This window comes from Cololabis saira, chromosome 15 (genome assembly GCF_033807715.1).
Source record: "Cololabis saira isolate AMF1-May2022 chromosome 15, fColSai1.1, whole genome shotgun sequence".
Taxonomy (NCBI): domain Eukaryota; kingdom Metazoa; phylum Chordata; class Actinopteri; order Beloniformes; family Belonidae; genus Cololabis; species Cololabis saira.
The window spans coordinates 29,796,303-29,808,636 of NC_084601.1; the positions used below are offsets into that span (position 1 = coordinate 29,796,303).

At 47.9% G+C, this 12,334-nt stretch overlaps 1 protein-coding gene across 18 annotated transcripts in view; it reads left to right on the plus strand.

The window, feature by feature from the left end:
• pleca (plectin a) overlaps positions 1-12,334 on the plus strand; it is a 143,578-nt gene that overhangs the window by 97,609 nt on the left and 33,635 nt on the right. For all 18 annotated transcript variants that reach the window (XM_061741258.1, XM_061741261.1, XM_061741260.1 and 15 more), the window contains 7 exons: positions 4,068-4,183; positions 4,674-4,780; positions 4,852-4,971; positions 5,057-5,152; positions 6,715-6,842; positions 7,269-7,362; positions 7,461-7,615. In XM_061741258.1, the coding sequence (XP_061597242.1) occupies positions 4,068-4,183; positions 4,674-4,780; positions 4,852-4,971; positions 5,057-5,152; positions 6,715-6,842; positions 7,269-7,362; positions 7,461-7,615 (816 nt within the window). The remainder of the gene's footprint in view (positions 1-4,067; positions 4,184-4,673; positions 4,781-4,851; positions 4,972-5,056; positions 5,153-6,714; positions 6,843-7,268; positions 7,363-7,460; positions 7,616-12,334) is intronic.

The following is a 12,334-nucleotide window of genomic DNA, read 5'->3' on the forward strand; positions in this document are numbered from 1 at the left end:
TGTCTTGATTTATCACCTCCCACCCGACTTGTCGGGACAGAATGAGGAGCGGTTCCAGTAAATCAGGACGACGGGAGGATGGACATTAAAACATCTGGGACATAAAACATCTTTGTTTTATTTTGAAAAGCCATTTTCATACAAACCCAACAGAATGTTTACAGCCGTTTTCCAATTTAGAGCATCTTCTACGACTCAAACTGTCGTTGTCTGCTGGGGTTCCACCTTCAGTCCGGTCTGAACCTGAACCGGTCCTTCATTTACGTCCCTCCTCATATTCACGCTCAGAAACTTCAGATCTGGCCAAATCCCCTCCGTATCGATCCTGGTGACAGAATCTGCTGATCCGCAGTTCTTCAGTGTAATCTGATTACTATAATGGTAAATAGTGTAATTTCAGTCTTTAATATTAGGACTTTGGGACTAGTTAGTAGTCGTGTCCAGGCCAGCTGACAGTCTTGCCTGGGTCCCGGACAAAATAATCTAAGACGGGCCCCCCTGCGCCCGGATCTCTCCTTCTCCCTCTTCCTCTCCTCTCCCTCTGCTCTTCAGGTTTTTATACAAGCTAATGGACGTTAACATTAGAGCTAGCCAGTTAGGTTAAGTTACAAGGTTGGTAAACGTTGGCTGCTGTTTCTTACCTTGCTCTACGCTGACTTTATTAATTCCAGCTTCACCATCACCACCATTTTTAAAATATTTGTGTATTTCTTCTTCTTCTTCTTCTTCTTCTTCTTCTTCTTCTTCTTCTTCTTCTTCTTCTTCTTCTTCTTCTTCTTCTTCTTCTTCTTCTTCTTCTTCTTCTTCTTCTTCTTCTTCTTCTTCTTCTTCTTCTTCTTCTTCTTCTTCTTCTTCTTCTTCTTCTTCTTCTTCTTCTTCTTCTTCTTCTTCTTCTTCTTCTTCTTCTTCTTCTTCTTCTTCTTCTTCTTCTTCTTCTTCTTCTTCTTCTTCTTCTTCTTCTTCTCCTTCTTATTATTATTGTGTAATATTGATGCCTCTTGTGTTTTGCACTATCCCCTTTGCTGCTGTAATCTGGAAATTTCCCCTCTGGGGGACTATTAAAGGATTTCTTATTTTATCTTAGAGAATCTCTGAGGCCTCTATTTTCTTCTTCTCTTCTTCTCTTTTCTCTTCTTTTCTGAGCACCGGACTTGTGCTGACCGGACATTTTGAGCGCACTGAACTTCAAATTAAATGATAACATCAAATTTTGATCAGCGGCCAAACCATTTTTGTGTTGGGGGTGGGGGGGTTCTTGACCACTATTTCAAGGACAATTAGGAAGAAAACAAATAACAAGCTTTTATGTAACTCAAATACTACATATTTTTCAAAATAGGCATATTTTGAAACATTTTGAAAAATGATTCCATAATTTAATGAAAAAAAAAAAAAAAAAATTAATGAGGGCCCAGTTCTGGGCCCCCCACTACCCTGGGCCCGGGACAACAGACCCGTTTGTCCCCCCCTATCGGCGGGCGTGGTCGTGTCAATCCTTAAAAGCACTGGAGTCAATCCTCCATAGTGTAGAAATAGCGGTAGTGCAGTCGCCACACATATCTGATCTCAGCTGATGGATGAAAACATTTATAGTGAGTTCAACATCATCATCCACTTCTCTGTGTTATTGTGCTGCAGTTGAATACAAGCTCATATGGAAACTATCTGAACCAGGATGATGTTCTACAATCATGCAGGATCAGGAAATAACTAGGTTTGGTCTCGGTCTTGAGCTGAACTGGTCCTGGTCTTGATCTTGATACTCTCTGGTCTTGTCTTGTCTTGACTTGGTCTGTCTTGGTTCTTGGTCTTGACTTCGGTCTTGGTCCTGGTCTGGATACTTTATGGTCTTGGTCTCGGTTTAAGCGGTCTGGACTACAAGTCTTCCGCTCTGACATCAACGATCGATCAGACGGGTTGAGTCGGACGCCGCCATCTTCCTGTCCACACCCGAGATATTGATCCCGGAAGCTGATCAGATAAACGCCGGCCTGAAAGTTGGACGTCTCGCCTGATAAGACACTTTCAGGTTATCCGATAAGTGAATAACCAGGATGAGATAAAAGTGAAAAAGAGGCGAGAAATGTCTTAAAACGAAGCTCTGATGCTCTATTGTCCTGAAAGTCGAGTTCAGACGTCTCCCTCATAGTTTCACTCGAAGAACAAAAAGGTTCCCTGGAGCTACGCTTGACAGGTCGCGGCAGAACTCCTGCATCCGCCGCAGATTCCTCCGCCCGGGAGGAGGAGACGGTGTTCACAGCTTCAGCGAGGCTTTTGAGGACAATGAGGTCGTAACGGGAGAGGCGGCTGGATCTGAGTTCGTTTGAGTTGGGACTTCAGAACCTTCAGGACACGATGTTCAGGCTGAAGAGGAAGCTCCGGCCCAAGCGGCGCCTGCCCAGCGCCTCCAGCAGCACCGCCGGCTCCGCCAGCGACCTGGAGGAGCGGGTCATCATGATGTGCGAGGACGTCCCCATCGACAGCTCCCTGGACTCGGACCGGGACTCCCGCGGCCTCGGGGCCCGGTCCAGCTCCCGGGGCTCCGGGGGTTCCCAGGACCAGGACTGGGGGCCGGAGCCTCGGGTCCTCCACCTGAGCCGGGAGCGGCGCTCCTACAGGCGGGCCTGCCGGGGCGGAGAGGCGCGGGGCGGCGAGCGACCGTACGGGTATTGGGAGTGATCTCCGGGCTTGAGGGGGTTTTTCTGTCTGGGAGGTTTGAGATGCTTCTGCTTGTTGCTGCACGTTTCCACCTGAGGTATAAAACCATCTTCTGATCCACTCTGTCGGGGAGTCGTGTTTTCGCTTGCCTTCCCCGGGAGGCAGATCTACCCCCAGTGACTTTTCTTTCTGGTTCATTCGGGGTCTCGGACCTGTTTTGTTCTCGACAATTTGGGACTTTTTATGGAGAAAATGGGGAAAATAATGGCGATTTTTCACTCGTACCTACTCGGCTCGGCTCGGTTTGGTGCTTTCCCACTAGGGGTTTAACCTACTAAGTAGATACTTTTCTGTAGCTACTCTGCTGAGGTTCTAAGCGGCTGAGTCGGGCTGTGATGTCATCACTCTACAGGCCACCGATTGGGAGTCAGACGTCAGGATGTGACATCAGAGAAAGAGCGACTCTGACGGCGGCTTCTTGTTCATTTTATTCCACCAGCAACGGCAGCAGAAGTCTGTTTGGTGATCCAACTCTGAGGTGCAGATGTTCATAAACCTGGTGCTGAGGAGAGAATTAAAAAGGGATCTAGACGGGCGATAAGGAACGATCAGATCTACCAGGAGCTCTGTCACTTCATAGCTGCTTGCGGGTACCAACGGACTTTTCAGCAGCGCCGAGACAAACTAAAAACATTAAAAAGCGTTGCCGCTTGAAGCTTCTTTCTCTCTCTCATATTTTAACTTGATATGGAACACAAGCCACAGACCCAGCCGCACATATATCATCTCCTCCATGTTCTACATCTTTAGTGTTGTTGTCTTCTTCGTTTAGATCACACAATCAAATACGTCACAGCAGCTTCACTCCAACCTCCTACTTCTGCTCCAGGTGCTGAATTGTTATGGAAAAGAAACCAGGCCAAGTTGAGATGAGTAGGCGCTGGTGGAAAAGTGCCATAAGCGTCCAAAAGGCCGTTCCTGAGCGCATCAGTGGGCAACAACGTTAAATAAGACATATCATCTCTTTTTTTTTTTAAACTGAGACCGTTAACGACATGCTCAGCTGGAGAATCCACCGTTTTGAAACCATTTCCCCACATTTTTGTTGGTTGCAGCTGGTTGTTAGGGGGCGGAGTCGAGCAGATGACTCCTCCCCCTTTTCTCCAGGGTTTGCATCTTTTTAAAATCCGTCGCATCTTCAAATCTTCCTGATGCAGCAAATAGAGGATGGATATGGGGCGGGGCTCCGGGTCTGTGATGTCACAGATGCACCGAATAAAGTGGCAGAGTTTTGTAGCTGTTTCAGATTTCGGCATCAAAACCTCCAAATAATCTCCAGATAAATGTTTATATTGTTTCCCTGCAGCAGGTTGTTCTGATGTGTGAATCTGCTTCTGTTTGTCCTGCAGGCCCGCTCTGATCGACATGAGTCAGGTCTACCGGCAGACCAACCAGGAGAACCTGGAGCAGGCCTTCAGCGTGGCTGAGAGGGAGCTGGGCGTCACCCGGCTGCTGGACCCTGAAGGTGAGTCGGGTCTGAGCCGGAAACATTTTATGTTTCCTGCCATCTGTTCTTTTAATTATTTCCAGGTCCTCCAAGCTATTTATTAAATAAATCGTCTCTGCTCTTGACCACCGTTTACTGCGTGCTGCCATTTTGAAACTTTGTTTCGAAAACAAGCCCAGCGCGGGAAAATAAGCGTCATGGCAACAGACGGGCGAGGGAACGAGCAGCGCAGAAAGAGCGGAATTTATTTAAAACGGCATGAGTGTATACATGATCGTGGAATTACTCTATTCGGATTTAAAATCGGAATAAACCAGCCACTTACTTCGGAATTAAGTTTAATTTGGAATGGCCATTTTCATTCGGAATTAGATGTTTACATGGTAATTTTTACTCATTTTAAATCGGATTTAATTTTAATTCTGAATTAAAGAGGAATTAAACTTCCCATGTAAACGCACTCACAGTGTCTTTAAATTTAAAACGTGAATACGCCGTCTCTCTGCAGATGTGGATGTTCCTCATCCGGATGAGAAATCCATCATCACGTACGTGTCCTCGCTGTACGACGCCATGCCGAGGGTCCCGGACGTCCAGGACGGCGTCAAGGCCAACGTAAGTCCTCGCCTCCCGTCCTCGCCGACGTGCTGCGGCGCCTTGCTAACGCTCTAACGCCTCGTCTGCAGGAGCTGGAGCTGCGCTGGCAGGAGTACTACGAGGTGGTGACCATGCTGCTGCAGTGGATCCGCCACCACGTCCTGGTCTTCGAGGAGAGGAGGTTCCCCAGCAGCTACGAGGAGGTCGAGGTGAGGAGACGCTGCAGGCCGAGGCTCGCTGCGGCGGCGGTGGCGAGGCTAACGGTGACCACGCCCATCTCTCTCACCTCTGCAGGTTCTCTGGAGGCAGTTCCTGAAGTACAAGGAGACAGAGCTTCCTGCCAAAGAGGCCGACAAGAACCGCTCCAAACACATCTTCAAGTCCTTCGAGGTGAGACCCCGCCTTGACTCCGCCCAAGTCGAATCTGCTAAAGACTAAATTTTTGCAAAAATAAGGCCTTTAAATGTCTTAAATCTAAATCCAAGGGTCTTACTTTTAGAGGGACTGTATCCAGTCATCATTAAAAAGTTTATTTCATCATTTTGAGGAGAATCTCCTGTGGACGTTCTAAATCTGTGTTGCCAGGTTTGGCAGGTTTCAGCCCAATTGGGCTGAAAAATATATATTTGGGCTGCTTTTCCTGGTTTTTACTAAATATTTAGGAGAAATTATCAACAAAAAAGTTTACATTATGGCAGAGAAACGTAGAAACATTTTATTTGCTTTAATCAACTGAATTTAATTTCTTTTTCAATTCAATTTTACTTGTATAGCGTCTATTACACCAGAAGTTCTCTCTAGGCGCTTTCCAGGGACCCAGAACATGACCTAATTTAATTATAGTGTTTGTTTGGAGCCTGAACCTATTTTTGAAAAATAATATAATAATAATTTAAAAAAAAATATTAAAATAATTTTAGAGGTAATTTATCCAGTCATCATTAAAAGGGAAACTTTGAAAAGGAAAAGTTTATTAAATAGTTTTGAGGAGAAATAAACCTGTTTACCGGTTGTTAGACGCCTCAGTCAGGGTTGCCAGGTTACTCGGGTTTCAGTCCAATTGGGCGGGATGATAAAATCTGGGCTGCTTTTCCTGGTTTTTACAAAATATTTAGGAGAAATTATTAACAAAAAAGTTTCCATTATGGCAGAAAAAAGTAGAAACGTACACAATAAACTCACTGATATTTTATTTGCTTTAATCTACTTAGTTTAATTGTGGTCTTTGTTTGGAGCCTGAACTTTCTTGGGCTAGTGGTGTTATGAAGCTTGAAATCTATTCCACGTTTAATAATTGACAGTTTTAACATAGAGAATGTTTAATTTGGGCTGGTTTGTCATCATTTCAGTGGGTTTTACATCGTGTTTGGGCTGGAACCTGTCAGATCTGGCAACCTCGACCTCAGCAATACACAATAAACACAATAACATATTTTATTTGCTTTAATCTACTCAATTTCATTTCTTTTTAAGTTCAATTTTACTAATATATCATCTATTACAACAGAAGGTGTCTCTAGGCACTTTCCAGAGACCCAAAACATGACACAGTTTAATTATAGTCTTTGTTTGGAGCCTGAACTTTTTTTGAAAAGAAATGTAATAATAAAAAAATATATTATTAAAAATAATTTATTAAATTTTTTTTTTAATTATTTTTGGCCAATTAGTGGTGTTGTGAAGCTTGAAATGTATTCCGCGTTTAATAATTGATGGTTTTAACATAGAGAATGTATGATTTGGGCTGGTTTGGCATAATTTTGGTGGGTTTTACATCACGTCTGAGCTGGAAACTGTCAGATCTGGCAACCTCGACCTCAGCGCTGGATTTGTCTTTTTGGTCTTAAATTTAGTTTGAAAATGGTATTAAAAAGTCAGACCTGCAGACGCCGTGGTCTGGTGGCTCATGGAGGCGGAGCACGGAGTGATGTGGGTGTGCTCTGACCCCGCAGGGCGCCGTCCAGGCCGGCCAGGTCAAGGTTCCCCCCGGCTACCATCCCTTCGACGTGGAGAAGGAGTGGGGTCGGCTGCACGTCGCCATCCTGGAGCGGGAGCGCCTCCTCAGGACCGAGTTCGAGAGGTAACTAGGACGTCACATGATCCCCCCGTTACCAGGGCAACCGCTCCGACAGAAAACCACGAGGGGGAAACCCGGCTGGTTCCCGGCTCGGCAGTGACTCATCCCCCGGTGACTAACGCCTCGCCGGTGTTGTCCTTAGTTACGGTTTCTTGGGGTGGGGACTCATGACAACTCATGATAACCACGGCAACGCTTTCCTGGTCATATGGTGGGGGGGGCGTGGCCTCAGCGGCTGCTTCTCTCCGGGCTCCAGAGACTCGTACCGTCTCTGGGGGACGGAGACGCCGACCATGGCCTTCATGCATCAGGGATACTCGCTAAAGTTACTGTTCCGCCCGAGAGCTGAGTGAGTGGGATGATTGTCCTCTATTTCATGGGTTTATGTGACCGCGACCTTTGACCCCCCCCCCCCCTCGTCCCCTGCAGGCTGGAGCGGCTTCAGAGGGTCGTCAGTAAAGTCCAGATGGAGTCGGGGGTTTGTGAGGAGCAGCTCAACCAGGTGGAGACGCTGCTACAGGCGGTGAGTTGGAGACGTCCCGGGATGCAAACACAAACCTGTCGTCAGGGGCAACGAGGGGACCTGTCACTCACCGGCGCCGTTTCTCCTCCGTCCTGCAGGACGTGAGGACGATGAGCTCCGGGAAACCTCCTCAGCACACCGGAGAGGTGGAGGCGGACCTGGAGAAGGCGGAGGGGATGATCCGCCTCCTCTTCAACGACGTCCAGCTGCTCAAGGACGGACGCCACCTGCAGGCCGAGCAGATGTACCGCAGGTGCGAGACAATATGCCCTTTGGTCCTTTACTGACACCTGGTGGTCACGTTGGAGATGGCAACCGTCTCAGTTACCTGCAACCTTCTCAGATACCTGCAACTGTCTTAGATACCTGCAACCGTCTTAGATACCTCCAACCGTCTTAGATACCTGCGACCGTCTTAGATACCTGCGACACACTTAGATACCTGCGACCGTCTTAGATACCTGCGACCGTCTTAGATACCTGCAACCGTCTTAGATACCTGCAACCGTCTTAAATACCTCCAACCGTCTTAGATACCTGCGACCGTCTTAGATACCTGCGACCGTCTTAGATACCTGCGACCGTCTTAGATACCTGCAACCGTCTTAGATACCTGCAACCGTCTTAAATACCTGCAACCGTCTTAGATACCTGCGACCGTCTTAGATACCTGCGACCGTCTTAGATACCTGCAACCGTCTTAGATACCTGCGACCGTCTTAGATACCGCCAACCGTCTTAGATACCTGCGACCGTCTTAGATACCTGCGACCGTCTTAGATACCTGCGACCGTCTTAGATACCTGCGACCGTCTTAGATACCTCCAACCGTCTCAGATACCTCCAACCGTCTCAGATACCTGCAACCGTCTCAGATACCTCCAACCGTCTCAGATACCTCCAACCGTCTTAGATACCTGCAACCGTCTTAGATACCTGCAACCGTCTCAGATACCTGCAACCGTCTTAGATACCTCCAACCGTCTCAGATACCTGCAACCGTCTCAGATACCTGCAACCGTCTTAGATACCTGCAACCGTCTCAGATACCTGCAACCGTCTTAGATACCTGCAACCGTCTTAGATACCTGCAACCGTCTTAGATACCTGCAACCGTCTCAGATACCTGCAACCGTCTCAGATACCTCCAACCGTCTCAGATACCTCCAACCGTCTCAGATACCTCCAACCGTCTCAGATACCTGCAACCGTCTTAGATACCTGCAACCGTCTTAGATACCTGCGACACACTTAGATACCTGCGACCGTCTTAAATACCTGCGACCGTCTTAGATACCTGCAACCGTCTTAGATACCTGCGACCGTCTTAGATACCTGCAACCGTCTTAGATACCTGCAACCGTCTTAAATACCTCCAACCGTCTTAGATACCTGCGACCGTCTTAGATACCTGCGACCGTCTTAGATACCTGCAACCGTCTTAGATACCTGCAACCGTCTTAAATACCTGCGACCGTCTTAGATACCTGCGACCGTCTTAGATACCTGCGACCGTCTCAGATACCTGCAACCGTCTCAGATACCTGCAACCGTCTCAGATACCTCCAACCTTCTCAGATACCTGCAACCGTCTTAGATACCTGCAACCGTCTCAGATACCTGCAACCGTCTTAGATACCTGCAACCGTCTTAGATACCTGCAACTGTCTTAGATACCTGCAACCGTCTTAGATACCTGCAACCGTCTCAGATACCTGCAACCGTCTCAGATACCTGCAACCGTCTTAGATACCTGCAACCGTCTCAGATACCTCCAACCGTCTCAGATACCTCCAACCGTCTCAGATACCTCCAACCGTCTCAGATACCTGCAACCGTCTTAGATACCTGCAACCGTCTTAGATACCTGCAACCGTCTCAGACACCTGCAACCGTCTTAGATACCTGCAACCGTCTCAGATACCTGCAACCGTCTTAGATACTTTCAACTGTCTCAGATACCTGCGACCGTCTTAGATACCTGCGACCGTCTTAGATACCTGCGACCGTCTTAGATACCTGCAGCCGTCTCAGTTACCTGCAACCGTCTCAGATACCTGCAACTGTCTTAGATACCTGCAACCGTCTTAGATACCTCCAACCGTCTTAGATACCTGCGACCGTCTTAGATACCTGCGACACACTTAGATACCTGCGACCGTCTTAGATACCTGCAACCGTCTTAGATACCTGCAACCGTCTTAGATACCTGCGACCGTCTTAGATACCTGCAACCGTCTTAGATACCTGCGACCGTCTTAAATACCTCCAACCGTCTTAGATACCTGCGACCGTCTTAGATACCTGCAACCGTCTTAAATACCTGCAACCGTCTTAGATACCTCCAACCGTCTCAGATACCTGCAACCGTCTCAGATACCTCCAACCGTCTCAGATACCTGCAACCGTCTCAGATACCTCCAACCGTCTCAGATACCTCCAACCGTCTTAGATACCTGCAACCGTCTTAGATACCTGCAACCGTCTCAGATACCTGCAACCGTCTTAGATACCTCCAACCGTCTCAGATACCTGCAACCGTCTTAGATACCTGCAACCGTCTCAGATACCTGCAACCGTCTTAGATACCTGCAACCGTCTTAGATACCTGCAACCGTCTTAGATACCTGCAACCGTCTTAGATACCTGCAACCGTCTCAGATACCTGCAACCGTCTTAGATACCTGCAACCGTCTTAGATACCTCCAACCGTCTCAGATACCTCCAACCGTCTCAGATACCTCCAACCGTCTCAGATACCTGCAACCGTCTTAGATACCTGCAACCGTCTTAGATACCTGCAACCGTCTCAGATACCTGCAACCGTCTTAGATACCTGCAACCGTCTCAGATACCTGCAACCGTCTTAGATACTTTCAACTGTCTCAGATACCTGCGACCGTCTTAGATACCTGCGACCGTCTTAGATACCTGCGACCGTCTTAGATACCTGCAGCCGTCTCAGTTACCTGCAACCGTCTCAGATACCTGCAACTGTCTTAGATACCTGCAACCGTCTTAGATACCTCCAACCGTCTTAGATACCTGCGACCGTCTTAGATACCTGCGACACACTTAGATACCTGCGACACACTTAGATACCTGCAACCGTCTCAGATACCTCCAACCTTCTCAGATACCTGCAACCGTCTTAGATACCTGCAACCGTCTCAGATACCTGCAACCGTCTTAGATACCTGCAACCGTCTTAGATACCTGCAACTGTCTTAGATACCTGCAACCGTCTTAGATACCTGCAACCGTCTCAGATACCTGCAACCGTCTTAGATACCTGCAACCGTCTCAGATACCTCCAACCGTCTCAGATACCTCCAACCGTCTCAGATACCTCCAACCGTCTCAGATACCTCCAACCGTCTCAGATACCTGCAACCGTCTTAGATACCTGCAACCGTCTCAGACACCTGCAACCGTCTTAGATACCTGCAACCGTCTTAGATACCTCCAACCGTCTTAGATACCTGCGACCGTCTTAGATACCTCCAACCGTCTTAGATACCTGCAACCGTCTCAGATACCTGCGACACACTTAGATACCTGCAACTGTCTCAGTTACCTGCAACCGTCTCAGATACCTCCAACCGTCTTAGATACCTCCAACCGTCTTAGATACCTGCAACCGTCTTAGATACCTCCAACCGTCTTAAATACCTCCAACCGTCTTAGATACCTGCGACCGTCTTAGATACCTGCAACCGTCTTAGATACCTGCAACCGTCTTAGATACCTGCGACCGTCTTAGATACCTGCAACCGTCTTAGATACCTGCAACCGTCTTAGATACCTGCAACCGTCTTAGATACCTGCAACCGTCTTAAATACCTCCAACCGTCTTAGATACCTGCGACCGTCTTAGATACCTGCAACCGTCTTAGATACCTGCAACCGTCTTAAATACCTGCAACCGTCTTAGATACCTGCGACCGTCTTAGATACCTGCGACCGTCTTAGATACCTGCGACCGTCTCAGATACCTGCAACCGTCTCAGATACCTGCAACCGTCTCAGATACCTCCAACCTTCTCAGATACCTGCAACCGTCTCAGATACCTGCAACCGTCTCAGATACCTGCAACCGTCTTAGATACCTGCAACCGTCTTAGATACCTGCAACCGTCTTAGATACCTGCAACCGTCTCAGATACCTGCAACCGTCTTAGATACCTGCAACCGTCTCAGATACCTCCAACCGTCTCAGATACCTCCAACCGTCTCAGATACCTCCAACCGTCTCAGATACCTCCAACCGTCTCAGATACCTGCAACCGTCTTAGATACCTGCAACCGTCTTAGATACCTGCAACCGTCTCAGACACCTGCAACCGTCTTAGATACCTGCAACCGTCTCAGATACCTGCAACCGTCTTAGATACTTTCAACTGTCTCAGATACCTGCGACCGTCTTAGATACCTGCAACCGTCTTAGATACCTGCGACCGTCTTAGATACCTGCAGCCGTCTTAGATACCTGCAGCCGTCTCAGTTACCTGCAACCGTCTCAGATACCTGCAACTGTCTTAGATACCTGCAACCGTCTTAGATACCTCCAACCGTCTTAGATACCTGCGACCGTCTTAGATACCTGCGACACACTTAGATACCTGCGACCGTCTTAGATACCTGCAACCGTCTTAGATACCTGCAACCGTCTTAGATACCTGCGACCGTCTTAGATACCTGCAACCGTCTTAGATACCTGCAACCGTCTTAAATACCTCCAACCGTCTTAGATACCTGCGACCGTCTTAGATACCTGCAACCGTCTTAGATACCTGCGACCGTCTTAAATACCTGCAACCGTCTTAGATACCTGCGACCGTCTTAGATACCTGCAACCGTCTCAGATACCTCCAACCGTCTTAGATACCTCCAACCGTCTTAGATACCTGCAACCGTCTTAGATACCTGCAACCGTCTTAAATACCTCCAACCGTCTTAGATACCTGCGACC